This window comes from Bombina bombina, chromosome 7 (assembly GCF_027579735.1).
Source record: "Bombina bombina isolate aBomBom1 chromosome 7, aBomBom1.pri, whole genome shotgun sequence".
NCBI lineage: Eukaryota > Metazoa > Chordata > Amphibia > Anura > Bombinatoridae > Bombina > Bombina bombina.
The window spans coordinates 491,196,507-491,212,425 of record NC_069505.1 but is presented as its reverse complement, the minus strand read 5'-3'; the positions used below and the strand labels follow the sequence as shown (position 1 = coordinate 491,212,425).

At 39.9% G+C, this 15,919-nt stretch overlaps 1 protein-coding gene across 3 annotated transcripts in view; it reads right to left on the bottom strand.

Annotated features, from left to right (window-relative positions):
* BICRA (BRD4 interacting chromatin remodeling complex associated protein) overlaps positions 1-15,919 on the bottom strand; it is a 148,626-nt gene that overhangs the window by 68,137 nt on the left and 64,570 nt on the right. For all 3 annotated transcript variants that reach the window (XM_053721629.1, XM_053721631.1, XM_053721630.1), the window contains one exon: positions 3,998-4,043. In XM_053721629.1, coding sequence (XP_053577604.1) covers positions 3,998-4,038 — 41 coding nt within the window. In that variant the 5' untranslated portion in view covers positions 4,039-4,043. The remainder of the gene's footprint in view (positions 1-3,997; positions 4,044-15,919) is intronic.

Genomic DNA, 15,919 nt, shown 5'->3' with positions numbered 1-15,919 from the left:
CACAATAGCAAACCCAGAGTTCTTAGCCGCTAACTTAGCCAATTGCAAAGAGGCGTCTAGAGTGAAAGAATTAGCCAATTTGAGAGCATTGACTCTGTCCATAATCTCCTCATAAGGAGGCGAGTCACTATCGAGCACCTTAAGCAGTTCATCAAACCAGAAATATGCGGCTGTAGTGACAGGGACAATGCATGAAATGGGTTGTAGAAGGTAACCCTGCTGAACAAACATCTTTTTAAGCAAACCTTCTAATTTTTTATCCATAGGATCTTTGAAAGCACAACTATCCTCTATGGGAATAGTGGTGCGTTTGTTTAAAGTAGAAACCGCTCCCTCGACCTTGGGGACTGACTGCCATAAGTCCTTTCTGGGGTCGACCATAGGAAACAATTTTTTAAATATGGGGGGAGGGACGAAAGGAATACCGGGCCTTTCCCATTCTTTATTAACAATGTCCGCCACCCGCTTGGGTATAGGAAAAGCTTCTGGGAGCCCCGGCACCTCTAGGAACTTGTCCATTTTACATAGTTTCTCTGGGATGACCAAATTTTCACAATCATCCAGAGTGGATAATACCTCCTTAAGCAAAATGCGGAGATGTTCCAATTTAAATTTAAAAGTAATCACATCAGATTCAGCCTGCTGAGAAATATTCCCTAAATCAGTTATTTCTCCCTCAGACAAAACCTCCCTGGCCCCCTCAGATTGGGTTAGGGGCCCTTCAGAGATATTAATATCAGCGTCGTCATGCTCTTCAGTAACTAAAACAGAGCATCCACGCTTACGCTGACAAGGGTTCATTTTGGCTAAAATGTTTTTGACAGAATTATCCATTACAGCCGTTAATTGTTGCATAGTAAGGAGTATTGGCGCGCTAGATGTACTAGGGGCCTCCTGAGTGGGCAAGACTCGTGTAGACGAAGGAGGGAATGATGCAGTACCATGCTTACTCCCCTCACTTGAGGAATCATCTTGGGCATCATTGTCATTATCACATAAATCACATTTATTTAAATGAATAGGAATTCTGGCTTCCCCACATTCAGAACACAGTCTATCTGGTAGTTCAGACATGTTAAACAGGCATAAACTTGATAAGAAAGTACAAAAAACGTTTTGAAATAAAACCGTTACTGTCACTTTAAATTTTAAACTGAACACACTTTATTACTGCAATTGCGAAAAAACATGAAGGAATTGTTCAAAATTCACCAAACTTTCACCACAGTGTCTTAAAGCCTTGAAAATATTGCACACCAAATTTGGAAGCTTTAATCCTTAAAATAACGGAACCGGAGCCGTTTTAAGCTTTAACCCCTTTACAGTCCCTGGTATCTGCTTTGCTGAGACCCAACCAAACCCAAGGGGAATACGATACCAAATGATGCCTTCAGAAGCCTTTTATAAGTATCAGAGCTCCTCTCACATGCGACTGCATGCCATGCCTCTCAAAAACAAGTGCGCAACACCGGCGCGAAAATGAGACTCTGCCTATGCTTTGGGAAAGCCCCTAAAGAATAAGGTGTCTAAAACAGTGCCTGCCGATATTATTATATCAAAATACCCAGAATAAATGATTCCTCAAGGCTAAATAAGTGTTAATATCAATCGATTTAGCCCAAAAAATGTCTACAGTCTAAATAAGCCCTTGTGAAGCCCTTATTTACAATCGTAATAAACATGGCTTACCGGATCCCATAGGGAAAATGACAGCTTCCAGCATTACATCGTCTTGTTAGAATGTGTCATACCTCAAGCAGCAAGGACTGCAAACTGTTCCCCCAACTGAAGTTAATGCTCTCAACAGTCCTGTGTGGAACAGCCATGGATTTTAGTTACGGTTGCTAAAATCATTTTCCTCATACAAACAGAATTCTTCATCTCTTTTCTGTTTCTGAGTAAATAGTACGTACCAGCACTATTTGAAAATAACAAACTCTTGATTGAATAATGAAAAACTACAGTTAAACACTAAAAAACTCTAAGCCATCTCCGTGGAGATGTTGCCTGTACAACGGCAAAGAGAATGACTGGGGTAGGCGGAGCCTAGGAGGGATCATGTGACCAGCTTTGCTGGGCTCTTTGCCATTTCCTGTTGGGGAAGAGAATATCCCACAAGTAAGGATGACGCCGTGGACCGGACACACCTATGTTGGAGAAATTACACACCCTAACTAACATAGGTTGTTCTTGTGCCACTACCCATACTTCAAAAGACATCTGAGGGGAAACTGGACCTCAAATTGGTCTGAGAACCCTTCTCACAAACACCTGGAGTACCTCCTTTCTTCACCTTCCTTCTACAAAAGCAAAGACAAGACTAGTTTCCAGTAAGGTGGGAGGTGTTTTAAGGGCTTATAGTTTTGGGACCTACTGTATGTCTCTTCCTTGTGGTGAGGAGTATAATTCCAAGGCGTAATGGATCATGGACTCTCACCACCTTTATGAAATAAATATTTAGTATTTCAGACTACATTTATATTTTGGAATTCCAACTATATTATGTATTATATATTATATATTACAGGAGCTCATCAGCAGGATGGTGAATATATCTGCTAATCAGTTACAAATAAAGTAAAATTTGACTAGTATGAAATAAAAAAAAATGAATGACCATGAATGTGCCATTGAGCAAAAAATGATTTGGAATCTTTTGGTACCATCTTTATTACTGTTCCACTCCCTACAATGATGGAAAAATATAGATATATATGAGAAAATGATGGATATAGAAACCATATGAATCTTGGCAGGTGGTTGTAAGTTAGATAAAATAATTTCTCTGGTGTCCATAGATACCTCCCTACAGAAATAACTTAACTCTGTTCTAGCATCACATGGGATTCTTCTGTAAAGGGAAGTCAACAACTTGCTAATCTCAGGCCCTAAGGACGACTTTAGTTGGCAAAGATCAAAATCCCCACATGGAAGGCACAACAAGGAGAGAAATCCCTGATAGATCTGCAGGCTTCATAAAAAGAAACAATCTGTGTTTGGAAGCAGATCAGAAACAGAGTAAAGTTTGGATGAAATCCTAGTGGAATAAATTGGAAATGGAAGATGGGAAGAGGAGAGTGGCAGAAAAGGCAAAAGGACAAAGAGTTTGGTGAGATGGGTAGATGGCGAGTAGTTGGGAATGCGAGGAAGGCCGTTTGTTCATCCTTCCTTGCCTACTTTCCAACTACCCGCACTTCCAAAGATAGGTTACATGGTGAATAAAATTGCGGGGAACACGACAAGGAGATTTAAAGGGACAGTCTACTCAAAAAAATGTATTGTTTAAAAAGATAGATAATCCCTTTATTACCCATTCCCCAGTTTTGCATAACCAACACAATTATATTAATACACTTTTTACCTCTGTGATTACCTTGTATCTATAGCCTCTGCAGACTGACCCCTTAGTTCAGATCTTTTGACACTTATTTTTAGCCAATCTGTGCTGACTCATAAATAATGCCACAGGAGTGAGCACAATGTTAACTATATGAACTAGCCTTGTCCAGCTGTGAAAAACTGTCAAAATGCACTGAGATAAGAGACAGCCTTCAAGGGCTTACATATTAGCATATGAACCTATATAGGCTTAACTTTAAAAAAGAATACAGAGAGAAAGCAAAATTGATGATAAAAGTAAATTGGAAAGTTGTTTAAAATGACATGTCCTATCTGAATCATGAAAGCGTATTTTTGTCTAGACTGTCCCTTTAATTAGAAGGGTAATAAAAAAAACAACTTGGCTCAGATGAACAGATTAGTATAATATAGATATACAATTGAGTAGTGTAGCAGAATCATATACTTTAGGATAAAGTAGGTAGGAAATACAGCATGAATATCTGTAATTAGTTTCGTACACTCAAGTAAAAATAAACAACTCAATGGTTCAACATGAAGTTTGCCCAAATTGTAAAACATAGCGACAGTAACGGGTTATGATAATAGTCCAGTGTGTGCAGCAGAACATCAAAAGATTTCTTATGGAACTACTCACCAGATCACATCTAGCAAGCACCGGCCATCTTCATCATCCATGTCAACTAGAAAAGACACAAAGGGAAATGTCACACAGACAATCGTAGACTTCTTTAGCAAACCTTCACAGTGGTCGACATATCTGTTTAAAATTTAGGAGCCACGAAGAATATTTAAGAGCCAGACAGTGGTATTTGTAAAAAGATATATGGAGAATACCCTAAAAAGTTAGGAGCCAGTGGCTCCCAGGCTCCTGGGTTTGTCGAGCCCTGATCTAGTATATTAGAAAAGTGCTGGGAAATCTGTCCCTCATTTAAAAGGTTTGATGCAAAACATTTTGCGTTTGCATAATAAATACAGTTTGTTTTTAAAAGGACCACTCAATGCAGTAGAATTACATAATAAACAAATACATAATAAGACAATGCAATAACACCTACTCAAAATTTCAAATAAGCAATAGATTATTTTTTACTTTTTTTCTCCCATTTCCCAGTCCCCTGTACCATGTGACAGATAGCCAATCACAGACTAGTATACGTATACTGTGAGCTTGTCCCACAGGAAGTGTGAATATAAAAAACACTGTACAAAATGTCATAATGGAAGTAAATTGGAAAATGTCTTAAAAACTGCTGCTCTGAGTCATAATAGTTTATTTTGACTTGAGAGTCCCTTTTCATTTTCTTATAGCACAGTCCCCCTTTATCACAAACAGCCAGTGAATGGACCCATTAAAAGGGACATGTGAACCCGTTTTTTATGATTAAAACAGAGCGTATCTTAAGCAACATTACAATTTAATTTTTATCTAATTTTTATTGTTATTTGTATCCTTTGTTGAAAAGTATACCTAGGTAGGCTCTCATAAGCTGCCGATTGGTGGTTTCACTTATATACATCTTGTCATTGGCTTTCAGATAGTGCTCAGTAGTGCACCGCTGCTACTTCAACAAAGGAAATCAAGAGATTGAAGCTAATTAGATAATAGATGTAAATTGGAAATTTGTTTAAAATCGTATGTTTTATCTGAATCATGGAAGAAAAAATTTGGATTCAAGAGATGTTCCACTGTAAAAATAAAATTCAGTTTCTATACATGGCTAAAGTTAAAGCAATATAAAGCCAACAAAAAAATTTAATTTGCGATTCCGATAATACATTCTAGGGTTTAGAAACTAGCATATGAGCCTACTTAGGATTAGCTTTCAACAAAGAATACCAAGAGAACAAAGCAAATTCGATTATAAAAGTAAATTGGAAAGTTGTTTAAAATGGCATGACCTATCCAAATCATGAATTTTGACTAGACCGTCCCTCTTTAACCCTTCTGAAGAATTGGAATTAGCTTACAAATAAAAGCTCTAACAAAATAGAGTGTTTAATATTTAACCTCTTCCCGACGTTAGGACGTCCCATGCCGACCTAACTGCGCTGGGCTTTAGCGCCTTTAGGATGGCATGCACAATCGCGTGATTTCAATTTGTTGTTCCGATGGTAGAAAAATTTGCCCAGTCATGAAACGGGTTAAACCAGAACGTCCCTTGCGAAGGAAATTAAACAACAAATTTTTCTTTAACCCATGCTCCCTAGCGAGAGCAAAACGGTAATCTACGTTTCCAATGTTGCAGTTTGCCTAAACCAGCCATTTGATTAGCACGTTTTACAGAATTTGATTATTGGCCTCTCAGGGGAGCGTTTGATATACATCACTTTACACAAAATATGACACATGTAAAGGGTTTTGTATATGAAATAGCCGTTTACGCAAATTGAAACCACAACCCAATTAAATGGGCTAAGCATGTAGGGAGAGCAGAAGCCTGATTCCTTACACTCAAGCAGGTAAAAGAGAATTGGTAACACATTAAAGGAGAGGGGGGGGATGACAGTACACTGTCCTTTTAATGTCCTTTTTAAGGCCATTTATTGCACTTCCTGTTCTGCCCACACCAAAACATTTTATTTTCAATGGCCAGTGTCATTGCACGTTGAGCTATCTTTGGCAAGTTAAACGTTTGTTACAAGGCAATATACATCAGCAGACTAGAGCTCTGGGTTCCTTAAAGGGACAATAAACACATTTCATGCATCTCCCTCTAATAATGGATGCTGCCATATTGGAACACGTTACAGGTGAATGTTTTTGAATAAGAAATGCTGCACATGTGCAAACAGGTCAGCACTGGAATGCAGTGAAAGACTGATCAAAATGGCAGCACCCATGACTAGAGGGAGGTGGGGAATATCCTCAATACTAAGTTTATAAAATGTATGCATTGTTTAATGTCCCTTTAAGGAAGGGCGACACCGCAAAATGTAATGCTGTGACCATAGTAATATAGTGGTCATTGATATGGAACCCAGCTTGAGAGGTAAAGTAAGTCACTACTGTATTATATGGGTTCCTGATAAGAACAACCTGACCCAAACTCATTTTTTTTGTAAAAGATCAGGCAAAACATAGCAAGTTAAAAGACCATTAAAAAAGGGACAGTCTACACCAGAATTTGTATTGTTTTAAAAGATAGATAATCCCTTTGTTACCCATTCCCCAGTTTTGCATAACCAACACAGTTATATTAATATACTTTTAACCTCTGTGATTACCTTGTATTTAAGCCTCTGCAGACTGCCCCTTATTTAAGTTCCTTTGACAGACTTGCATTTTAGCCAATCAATGCTGACTCATAGGAACTCCATGTGAATGAGCACAGTGTTATCTATATGACACACATGAACTAACACCCTCTAGTGGTGAAAAACTGTCAAAATGCCATGAGATAAGAGGCGGCCTTCAAGGGCTTAGAAATTAGCATATGAACCTCCAAGGTTTAGCTTTCAACTAAGAATTACCAAAAGAACAAAGCAAAATTGGTGATAAAAGTAAATTGGAAAATAGTTTAAAATTACATTCTCCATCTAAATCATGAAAGTTTATTTTCGACTAGACTGTCCCTTTTAATACAGTATTAGATTTGCATAATTAACAAATGCAAAATAAAAAAAAAGACAAACCAATAGTCTGTATAAAAGTGACATATTTCAAAGTTACTTCCATTATTCCTGCCCTTTGGAACATGTGACAGCCATCAGTCAATCAATCAAAAAATGTATAAATATACAATGGGAACTTTTGCACATGCTAAGTAGGACCTGGTGCCTCAATGTGAACAATTTAAAAGACTGCACAATTTGATCATGGTGAAGTAAATTAGAAAGATTTTTTTTTTAAATTGCATGCTCTCAGTGCTTTGCAAACTGTGTCGTGACACAGTGTGTCGGCAGCAGTGTGTAGGTGTGTCTCTGCTTTAACACAAATTGTTTAGAATTTAACATTTTTAAAGGGTTTCAGACTTTCTGCCTGCCTGCTACGCATATCACGTGGTTGACACCTAGTGGGTCACAGATCATCTTAACCAATTGGCGCAGCTCAGCGGGAACTGAAACTATTCCCATTGGCGGCACATTGGCTCCTGACTGCACGTGTCTCCTCAATCGGCTCGTGTAGTCAGTGATTGGTACAGCAGTGAGTTTGCACTGCATGTGTAGTCAGTGAGTGGTACAGCAGTGAGTTTGCACTGCACATGTAGTCAGTGAGTGGGACAGCAGTGAGTTTGCACTGCACGTGTAGTCAGTGAGTGGGACAGCAGTGAGTTTGCACTGCACATGTAGTCAGTGAGTGGGACAGCAGTGAGTTTGCAATGCTTGTGTAGTCAGTGAGTGGTACAGCAGTGAGTTTGCACTGCGGGCAGTCAGCGAGTAGTACAGCAGTGAGTTTGCACTGCGAGTAGTCAGCGAGTAGTACAGCAGTGAGTTTGCACTGCGGGCAGTCAGCGAGTAGTACAGCAGTGAGTTTGCACTCCGGGCAGTCAGCGAGTAGTACAGCAGTGAGTTTGCACTGCGGGCAGTCAGTGAGTAGTACAGCAGTGAGTTTGTACTGCGGGCAGTCAGTGAGTGGTACAGCAGTGAGTTTGCAGCGCAGGCAGTAGTCAGTGAGTGGTACAGCAGTGAGTTTGCAGCGCAGGCAGTAGTCAGTGAGTGGTACAGCAGTGAGTTTGCAGTGCGGGCAGTCAGTGAGTGGTACAGCAGTGAGTTTGCAGCGCAGGCAGTAGTCAGTGAGTGGTACAGCAGTGAGTTTGCAGCGCAGGCAGTAGTCAGTGAGTGGTACAGCAGTGTGTTTGCAGCGCAGGCAGTAGTCAGTGAGTGGTACAGCAGTGTGTTTGCAGCGCAGGCAGTAGTCAGTGAGTGGTACAGCAGTGTGTTTGCAGCGCAGGCAGTAGTCAGTGAGTGGTACAGCAGTGTGTTTGCAGCGCAGGCAGTAGTCATTGAGTGGTGTAGCAGTGTGTTTGCAGCGCAGGCAGTAGTCAGTGAGTGGTACAGCAGTGTGTTTGCAGCACGGGCAGTAGTCAGTTGGACTCGCAGAGCTCTGAGGGCAGCAGCTTAAATGCTGAGCTGAAGTCAGAAGTCAGGTTTTTTTTTTGCAGCTAGCTCCCAGTAGTGCATTGCTGCTCTTGATATATGGTTAGGAAGTGGAAGTAACACATACTGTTACTTGTAAATACATTTTACTATTATATAATTTATGTATGTGTCCGTATCTCTTAAAACAAGTTAGTTTAACCTCCTGTTTGCTGGTACAACTGAATTACTGTGTCGCGATATGACGTAGGCTTAAAAAGTGTCACCAACATGAGAAAATTGGAAAGCTCTGATCTATCTACATCATTAAAATTTAATTTTAACATTAGAGTGCCTTTAAAAGCATGCAGTTTAGAATATTATATTAAAGGGATAGTTAACACCGCTTTTTTCCTCTGTGATCACCTTGTATCTAAGCCTCTGCAGACTGCCCCCTTTGCATTTGACAGGCTTGCATTTGACAGGCTTGCATTTGACAGGCTTGCATTTGACAGGCTTGCATTTGACAGGCTTGCATTTGACAGGCTTGCATTTGACAGGCTTGCATTTGACAGGCTTGCATTTGACAGGCTTGCATTTGACAGGCTTGCATTTGACAGGCTTGCATTTGACAGGCTTGCATTTGACAGGCTTGCATTTGACAGGCTTGCATTTGACAGGCTTGCATTTGACAGGCTTGCATTTGACAGGCTTGCATTTGACAGGCTTGCATTTGACAGGCTTGCATTTGACAGGCTTGCATTTGACAGACTTGCATTTGACAGACTTGCATTTGACAGACTTGCATTTGACAGACTTGCATTTGACAGACTTGCATTTGACAGACTTGCATTTGACAGACTTGCATTTGACAGACTTGCATTTGACAGACTTGCATTTGACAGACTTGCATTTGACAGACTTGCATTTGACAGACTTGCATTTGACAGACTTGCATTTGACAGACTTGCATTTGACAGACTTGCATTTGACAGACTTGCATTTGACAGACTTGCATTTGACAGACTTGCATTTGACAGACTTGCATTTGACAGACTTGCATTTTAGCCAATCAGTGCTGACTCTTAAATAACTTAAAGGGACACTGAACCCAAATTTTTTCTTTTGTGATTCAGATAGAGCATGAAATTTTAAGCAACTTTCTAATTTACTCCTATTATCAAATGTTCTTTATTGTCTTGGTATCTTTATTTGAAATGCAAGAATGCAAGTTTAGATGCCGGCCCATTTTTGGTGAACAACCTAGGTTGTCCTTGCTGATTGGTGGATAAATTCATCCACCAATCAAAAACTGCTGTCCAGAGTTCTGAACCAAGAAAAAAGCTTAGATGCCTTATTTTTTACATAAAGATAGTAAGAGAACGAAGAAACATTGGTAATAGGAGTAAATTAGAAAGTTGCTTAAAATTGCATGCTCTATCTGAATCATGAAAGAACATTTTTGGGTTCAGTGTCCCTTTAACAAGTGTGAGCACAATGTTATCTATATGGCACACATGAACGAATGCCCTCTAGCTATGAAAAACTGTCAAATGCATTTAGATGAGAAGCAGCCTTCAAGGGCTTAGAAATTAGCATATGAGCCTACCTAGGTTTAGCTTTCAACTAAGAATAACAAGAGAACAAAGAAAATTTGATGATAAAAGTAAATTAGAAAGTTGTTTAAAATCACATGCCCTATCTGAATCATGAAAGTTTAATTTGGACTTTACTACCCCATTAACTACTTGTTTTAACTAAACTAAGAAGATTTGCTTGCCAAATATGTTAATCAATGTAAACCAGGGGTAACCATATTTAAAAAGTTTAGAAAGATAGATAATCCCTTTACTACCCATTCCCTAGTTTTGCATAACCCACAGTTATATTAATATACTTTTAACCTCTGATTACCTTGTATCTAAGACTGACCCCTTATCTCAGTTCTTTTTACAATCTTGCATTTTAGCAAATCAGTGCCGGTTTCTGCATAATGCTTATTCTCCAAGGGAGTAAGCACAATATTATGTATATCGCACACATGAACTAGCACTGTCTAGCTTTTGTGCCAGAGTTAAAAAGCACTGAGATAAAGGACGGCCTGCTGGGGTTTAGAAACAGGAAAATTTAGAGGTTATAAAGTATATTAATATAACAATGTTGGTTGTGCAAAGCTGGAGAATGGATAGAAAAAGTAATTATCTATCTTTCTAAATACAAAAAATAAAGACTGTCCCTTTAACTTGCGAGCTTTCAGAATATTTGAGGAACCAAACACCATATATGAGTCATTTATTGATATATAAAAAAAAATCTGACAATTTTAAAAATGTGCCTATATTTGTATCACGTGGCAGCAATCAGCCAATCACAACATGCATAAGTATACTGTATATAGGGAATTCTTGCACATGCTCAGTAGAAGAATTGGGAATATATTTGATAATAGAAGTAAATTGGAAAGTGCATGCTCTATCAGAATAATGAAAATGTACTTTAGTGTTCCTGCACGTCAGTCCTTACACCTATCTCACAGCAGCAAAAACAGACTTTACTTGCCAACTTAAAGGGACACTCAAGTCAAAATAAAACTTTTATGATTCAGATAGAGCAGCATTTAAACAACTTTCCAATTTACTTCCATTAACAAAATGTGCACAGTCTTTTATATTTACACTTTTTGAGTCACCAGCTCCTACTGAGCATGTGCAAGAATTCACAGAATAAAAAAGTATGCATTTGTGATTGGCTGATGGTTGCCACATGGTACGTATATGCATTTGTGATTGGCTGATGGCTGTCACATGGTACGTATATGCATTTGTGATTGGCTGATGGCTATCACATGGTACAGGGGGAGTGGAAATAGACAGAAAAAAAAATCTACTACTCATTTGAAGTTCAGACTAAGTGCTATTACATTGCCTTTTTATAGTGTATTTGCCAATTATGCAAATCTACTGTTCCTTTAATATGCACCCAACCCACCTACCAACACTAGCGTTCACAGACTTACAGAACCATTCCATTTAACTACAATCAGGTACAATTGTCACACTTCCAATGAGTGCGAGATAATGAACAGCTAACTTCTCTCACACAGTTAGTTTGTATTATACTATTGCTCCAGCAATCACATTCTCAAATCACTACCTCCCAAGAGCGATTCAGAATTAAGTGTACTGTTTACATTTGCTTAAAGGGACATATTTGATTACCTTTTTTTATAATTATTTGAAAAAGCTACTTTTGCCCGTTATATCCAGCGGAATCAGATCTCCTTTTTTATTTCATTCCTTACTATACACACACGCTTCCTTTTCTTATAATCGGTCTGCAACCAAAAGCCCAATACTTTAGAGAACATTAAAATATTATTACTTATCTCTCCTAACCCCACATTGGGATTGTTATTTCTTCTGCAGTTTTGAAGTTTTCAGTATAGGTGGGGATACAACCTGCAAAAGCAGCCATTTCAAATGCCAAAATAAAGGTAAAGCCATCTGCAAACAATTTAATACGCTCCAACAGGTAAAATAGATTATTGAGAACAAATTAAAAGGGAAACATTTTACAGTACACTGTGCCTTTAAACATGAAATACTTATATGCATAGTATTGAAGTCATTCTCTAGTCGTGCTCACTTGTATGCACAAGTGTAGCAACTCTCTTTTACATACCGTCAGTGAAACCTAAGTTGCAAATTGGTGGTGCCCATATTTAGATGGAGGTGCACAAAGTGTTTAGTGTCCCTTTAAAACACAATATGCATGCATTCACTTTAAAAAGACAAAGTCAAAAATAAACTTTCATGATTCAGATCAAAAATACAAATTTTAAACAAATTTCCAATTGACTTATTATGTCATTCGCTTTTTCGGAAAGCATACCTGGGTATGCTCAGGAGTAGCAATGCACTACTGGGAGCTAGCTTCTGATTTTCGGCTGCACATATAGGCTTCGCCATTAGCTCATTCCATGTGTTCAGCTAGCTCCCAGTAGTGCAGGTTGCTCTTTAAATAAAGGATACCAAAAGAATGAAGCAAATTTGACAATAGATGCCAATTGGAAAGCTGTAAAATTGTATGCTCTATCTAAAAATGTTGGGCCTCATATCCCTTTAAATGAATGAACCCCAGCATCCTGAAGGGCGCACACACAATAATTTGATCATGCAATAAAGCAATATTCTCGTTTATGGTTTACAATAGTGTTTGCCTGTCCCGTTTCGTTTTCTGTGAAAACTTCCTTAGCAAACGGATGTGAGAGGAATAAGGATATACTAGCTGAGTTGTACGGTAATGACCTGTAGTAGGGCCCCTGTGAATATTTTGCAGTGCTGTAAGGGAGCTGAACAGGAAATCATAAAAAAAAAAAAAAAAAAAAAAAGTTATCAGTGAAAAAGAACTTTGAACATTCTAGGTAGTAAATTCATTATCAATGTTTGATGGTGTTAAAGTGACAAACACTACTGTGCAATTCATATTAGACAAGAAGCATTTAGCGAATCTTTTTTTTATTAATTTCTCTTGTGCATGTGACATCTGAACAGTTTGTCTAATGGATAGACAGATTATGTAGGTGGACAGAGAGAAAGCAAAAAAAGAAAGAAGAGAAAAGAGAGAATTAAAGAGAAAGGGGAAAAAAAATAAATGTATTCTTACCTGAATCTTTCTTTCACGGTGGTGAGAGTCCACAAGCCATAACAGTTGGAATTAAACTCCCTCCACTAGGAAGCGGGCAAACCCCAACTTATCAAGATCTTTAATCCCTCCCACCTCCTGATTATCCTCAGTCTGCCATGTAGCCAAGCAAGGAGAAGAAACCGAAAAGCAGCATAATGAGGAGCATGCCAGGACCGTCAGATAAAACAGAATTTATGTTTACCTGATAAATTACTTTCTCCAACGGTGTGTCCGGTCCACGGCGTCATCCTTACTTGTGGGATATTCTCCTCCCCAACAGGAAATGGCAAAGAGCCCAGCAAAGCTGGTCACATGATCCCTCCTAGGCTCCGCCTACCCCAGTCATTCGACCGACGTTAAGGAGGAATATTTGCATAGGAGAAACCATATGTTACCGTGGTGACTGTAGTTAAAGAAAATAAATTATCAGACCTGATTAAAAAAACCAGGGCGGGCCGTGGACCGGACACACCGTTGGAGAAAGTAATTTATCAGGTAAACATAAATTCTGTTTTCTCCAACATAGGTGTGTCCGGTCCACGGCGTCATCCTTACTTGTGGGAACCAATACCAAAGCTTTAGGACACGGATGAAGGGAGGGAGCAAATCAGGTCACCTAAATGGAAGGCACCACGGCTTGCAAAACCTTTCTCCCAAAAATAGCCTCAGAAGAAGCAAAAGTATCAAATTTGTAAAATTTAGAAAAAGTGTGCAGTGAAGACCAAGTCACTGCCTTACATATCTGATCAACAGAAGCCTCGTTCTTGAAGGCCCATGTGGAAGCCACAGCCCTAGTGGAGTGAGCTGTGATTCTTTCAGGAGGCTGCCGTCCGGCAGTCTCATAAGCCAATCGGATAATGCTTTTAATCCAGAAGGAGAGAGAGGTAGAAGTTGCTTTTTGACCTCTCCGTTTACCAGAATAAACAACAAACAAAGACAAAGTTTGTCTGAAATCCTTAGTAGCTGCTAAGTAAAATTTGAGAGCACGAACTACATCCAAGTTGTGCAACAAACGTTCCTTCTTTGAAACTGGATTAGGACACAAAGAAGGCACAACTATCTCCTGGTTAATGTTTTTGTTAGAAACAACTTTTGGAAGAAAACCAGGTTTAGTACGCAAAACCACCTTATCTGCATGGAACACCAGATAAGGAGAAGAACACTGCAGAGCAGATAATTCTGAAACTCTTCTAGCAGAAGAAATTGCAACCAAAAACAAAACTTTCCAAGATAATAACTTAATATCAACGGAATGTAAGGGTTCAAACGGAACCCCCTAAAGAACTGAAAGAACTAGGTTGAGACTCCAAGGAGGAGTCAAAATTTTGTAAACAGGCTTGATTCTAACCAGAGCCTGAACAAAGGCTAGAACATCTGGCACAGCTGCCAGCTTTTTGTGAAGTAACACAGACAAGGCAGAAATCTGTCCCATCAAGGAACTTGCAGATAATCCTTTTTCCAATCCTTCTCGAAGGAAGGATAGACTCTTAGGAATCTTAACCTTGTCCCAAGGGAATCCTGCAGATTCACACCAACAGATATACCAAATTATGTGGTAATTTTTCTGGTTACAGGCTTTCAGGCCTGAACAAGAGTATTAATAACAGAATCTGAGAACCCTCGCTTTGATAAGATCAAGCGTTCAATCTCCAAGCAGTCAGCTGGAGTGGGTCGAACGGACCTAGAACAAGAAGGTCTCGTCTCAAAGGTAGCTTCCATGGTGGAGCCGATGACATATTCACCAGATCTGCATACCAAGACCTGCGTGGCCACGCAGGAGCTATCAAAATCACCGACGCCCTCTCCTGATTGATCCTGGCTACCAGCCTGGGGATGAGAGGAAACGGCGGGAACACATAAGCTAGTTTGAAGGTCCAAGGTGCTACTAGTGCATCCACTAGAGCCGCCTTGGGATCCCTGGATCTGTACCCGTAGTAAGGAACTCTGAAGTTCTGACGAGAGGCCATCAGATCCATGTCTGGAATGCCCCACGGTTGAGTGACTTGGGCAAAGATTTCCGGATGGAGTTCCCACTCCCCCGGATGCAATGTCTGACGACTCAGAAAATCCGCTTCCCAATTTTCCACTCCTGGGATGTGGATAGCAGACAGGTGGCAGGAGTGAGACTCCGCCCATAGAATGATTTTGGTCACTTCTTCCATCGCTAGGGAACTCCTTGTTCCCCCCTGATGGTTGATGTATGAACTTGGCCCTCGCTAGCTGAGGCCAAGCTTTGAGAGCATTGAATATCGCTCTCAGTTCCAGAATATTTATCGGTAGAAGAGATTCTACCCGAGACCAAAGACCCTGAGCTTTCAGGGATCCCCAGACCGCGCCCCAGCCCATCAGACTGGCGTCGGTCGTGACAATGACCCACTCTGGTCTGCGGAAGGTCATCCCTTGTGACAGGTTGTCCAGGGACAGCCACCAACGGAATGAGTCTCTGGTCCTCTGATTTACTTGTATCTTCGGAGACAAGTCTGAATAGTCCCCATTCCACTGACTGAGCATGAACAGTTGTAATGGTCTTAGATGAATGCGCACAAAAGGAACTATGTCCATTGCCGCTACCATCAAACCTATCACTTCCATGCACTGCGCTATGGAAGGAAGAGGAACGGAATGAAGTATCCGACAAGAGTCTAGAAGTTTTGTTTTTCTGGCTTCTGTCAGAAAAATCCTCATTTCTAAGGAGTCTATTATAGTTCCCAAGAAGGGAACCCTCGTTGACGGAGATAGAGAACTCTTTTCCACGTTCACTTTCCATCCGTGAGATCTGAGAAAGGCCAGGACAATGTCCGTGTGAGCCTTTACTTGAGGAAGGGACGACGCTCGAATCAGAATGTCGTCCAAG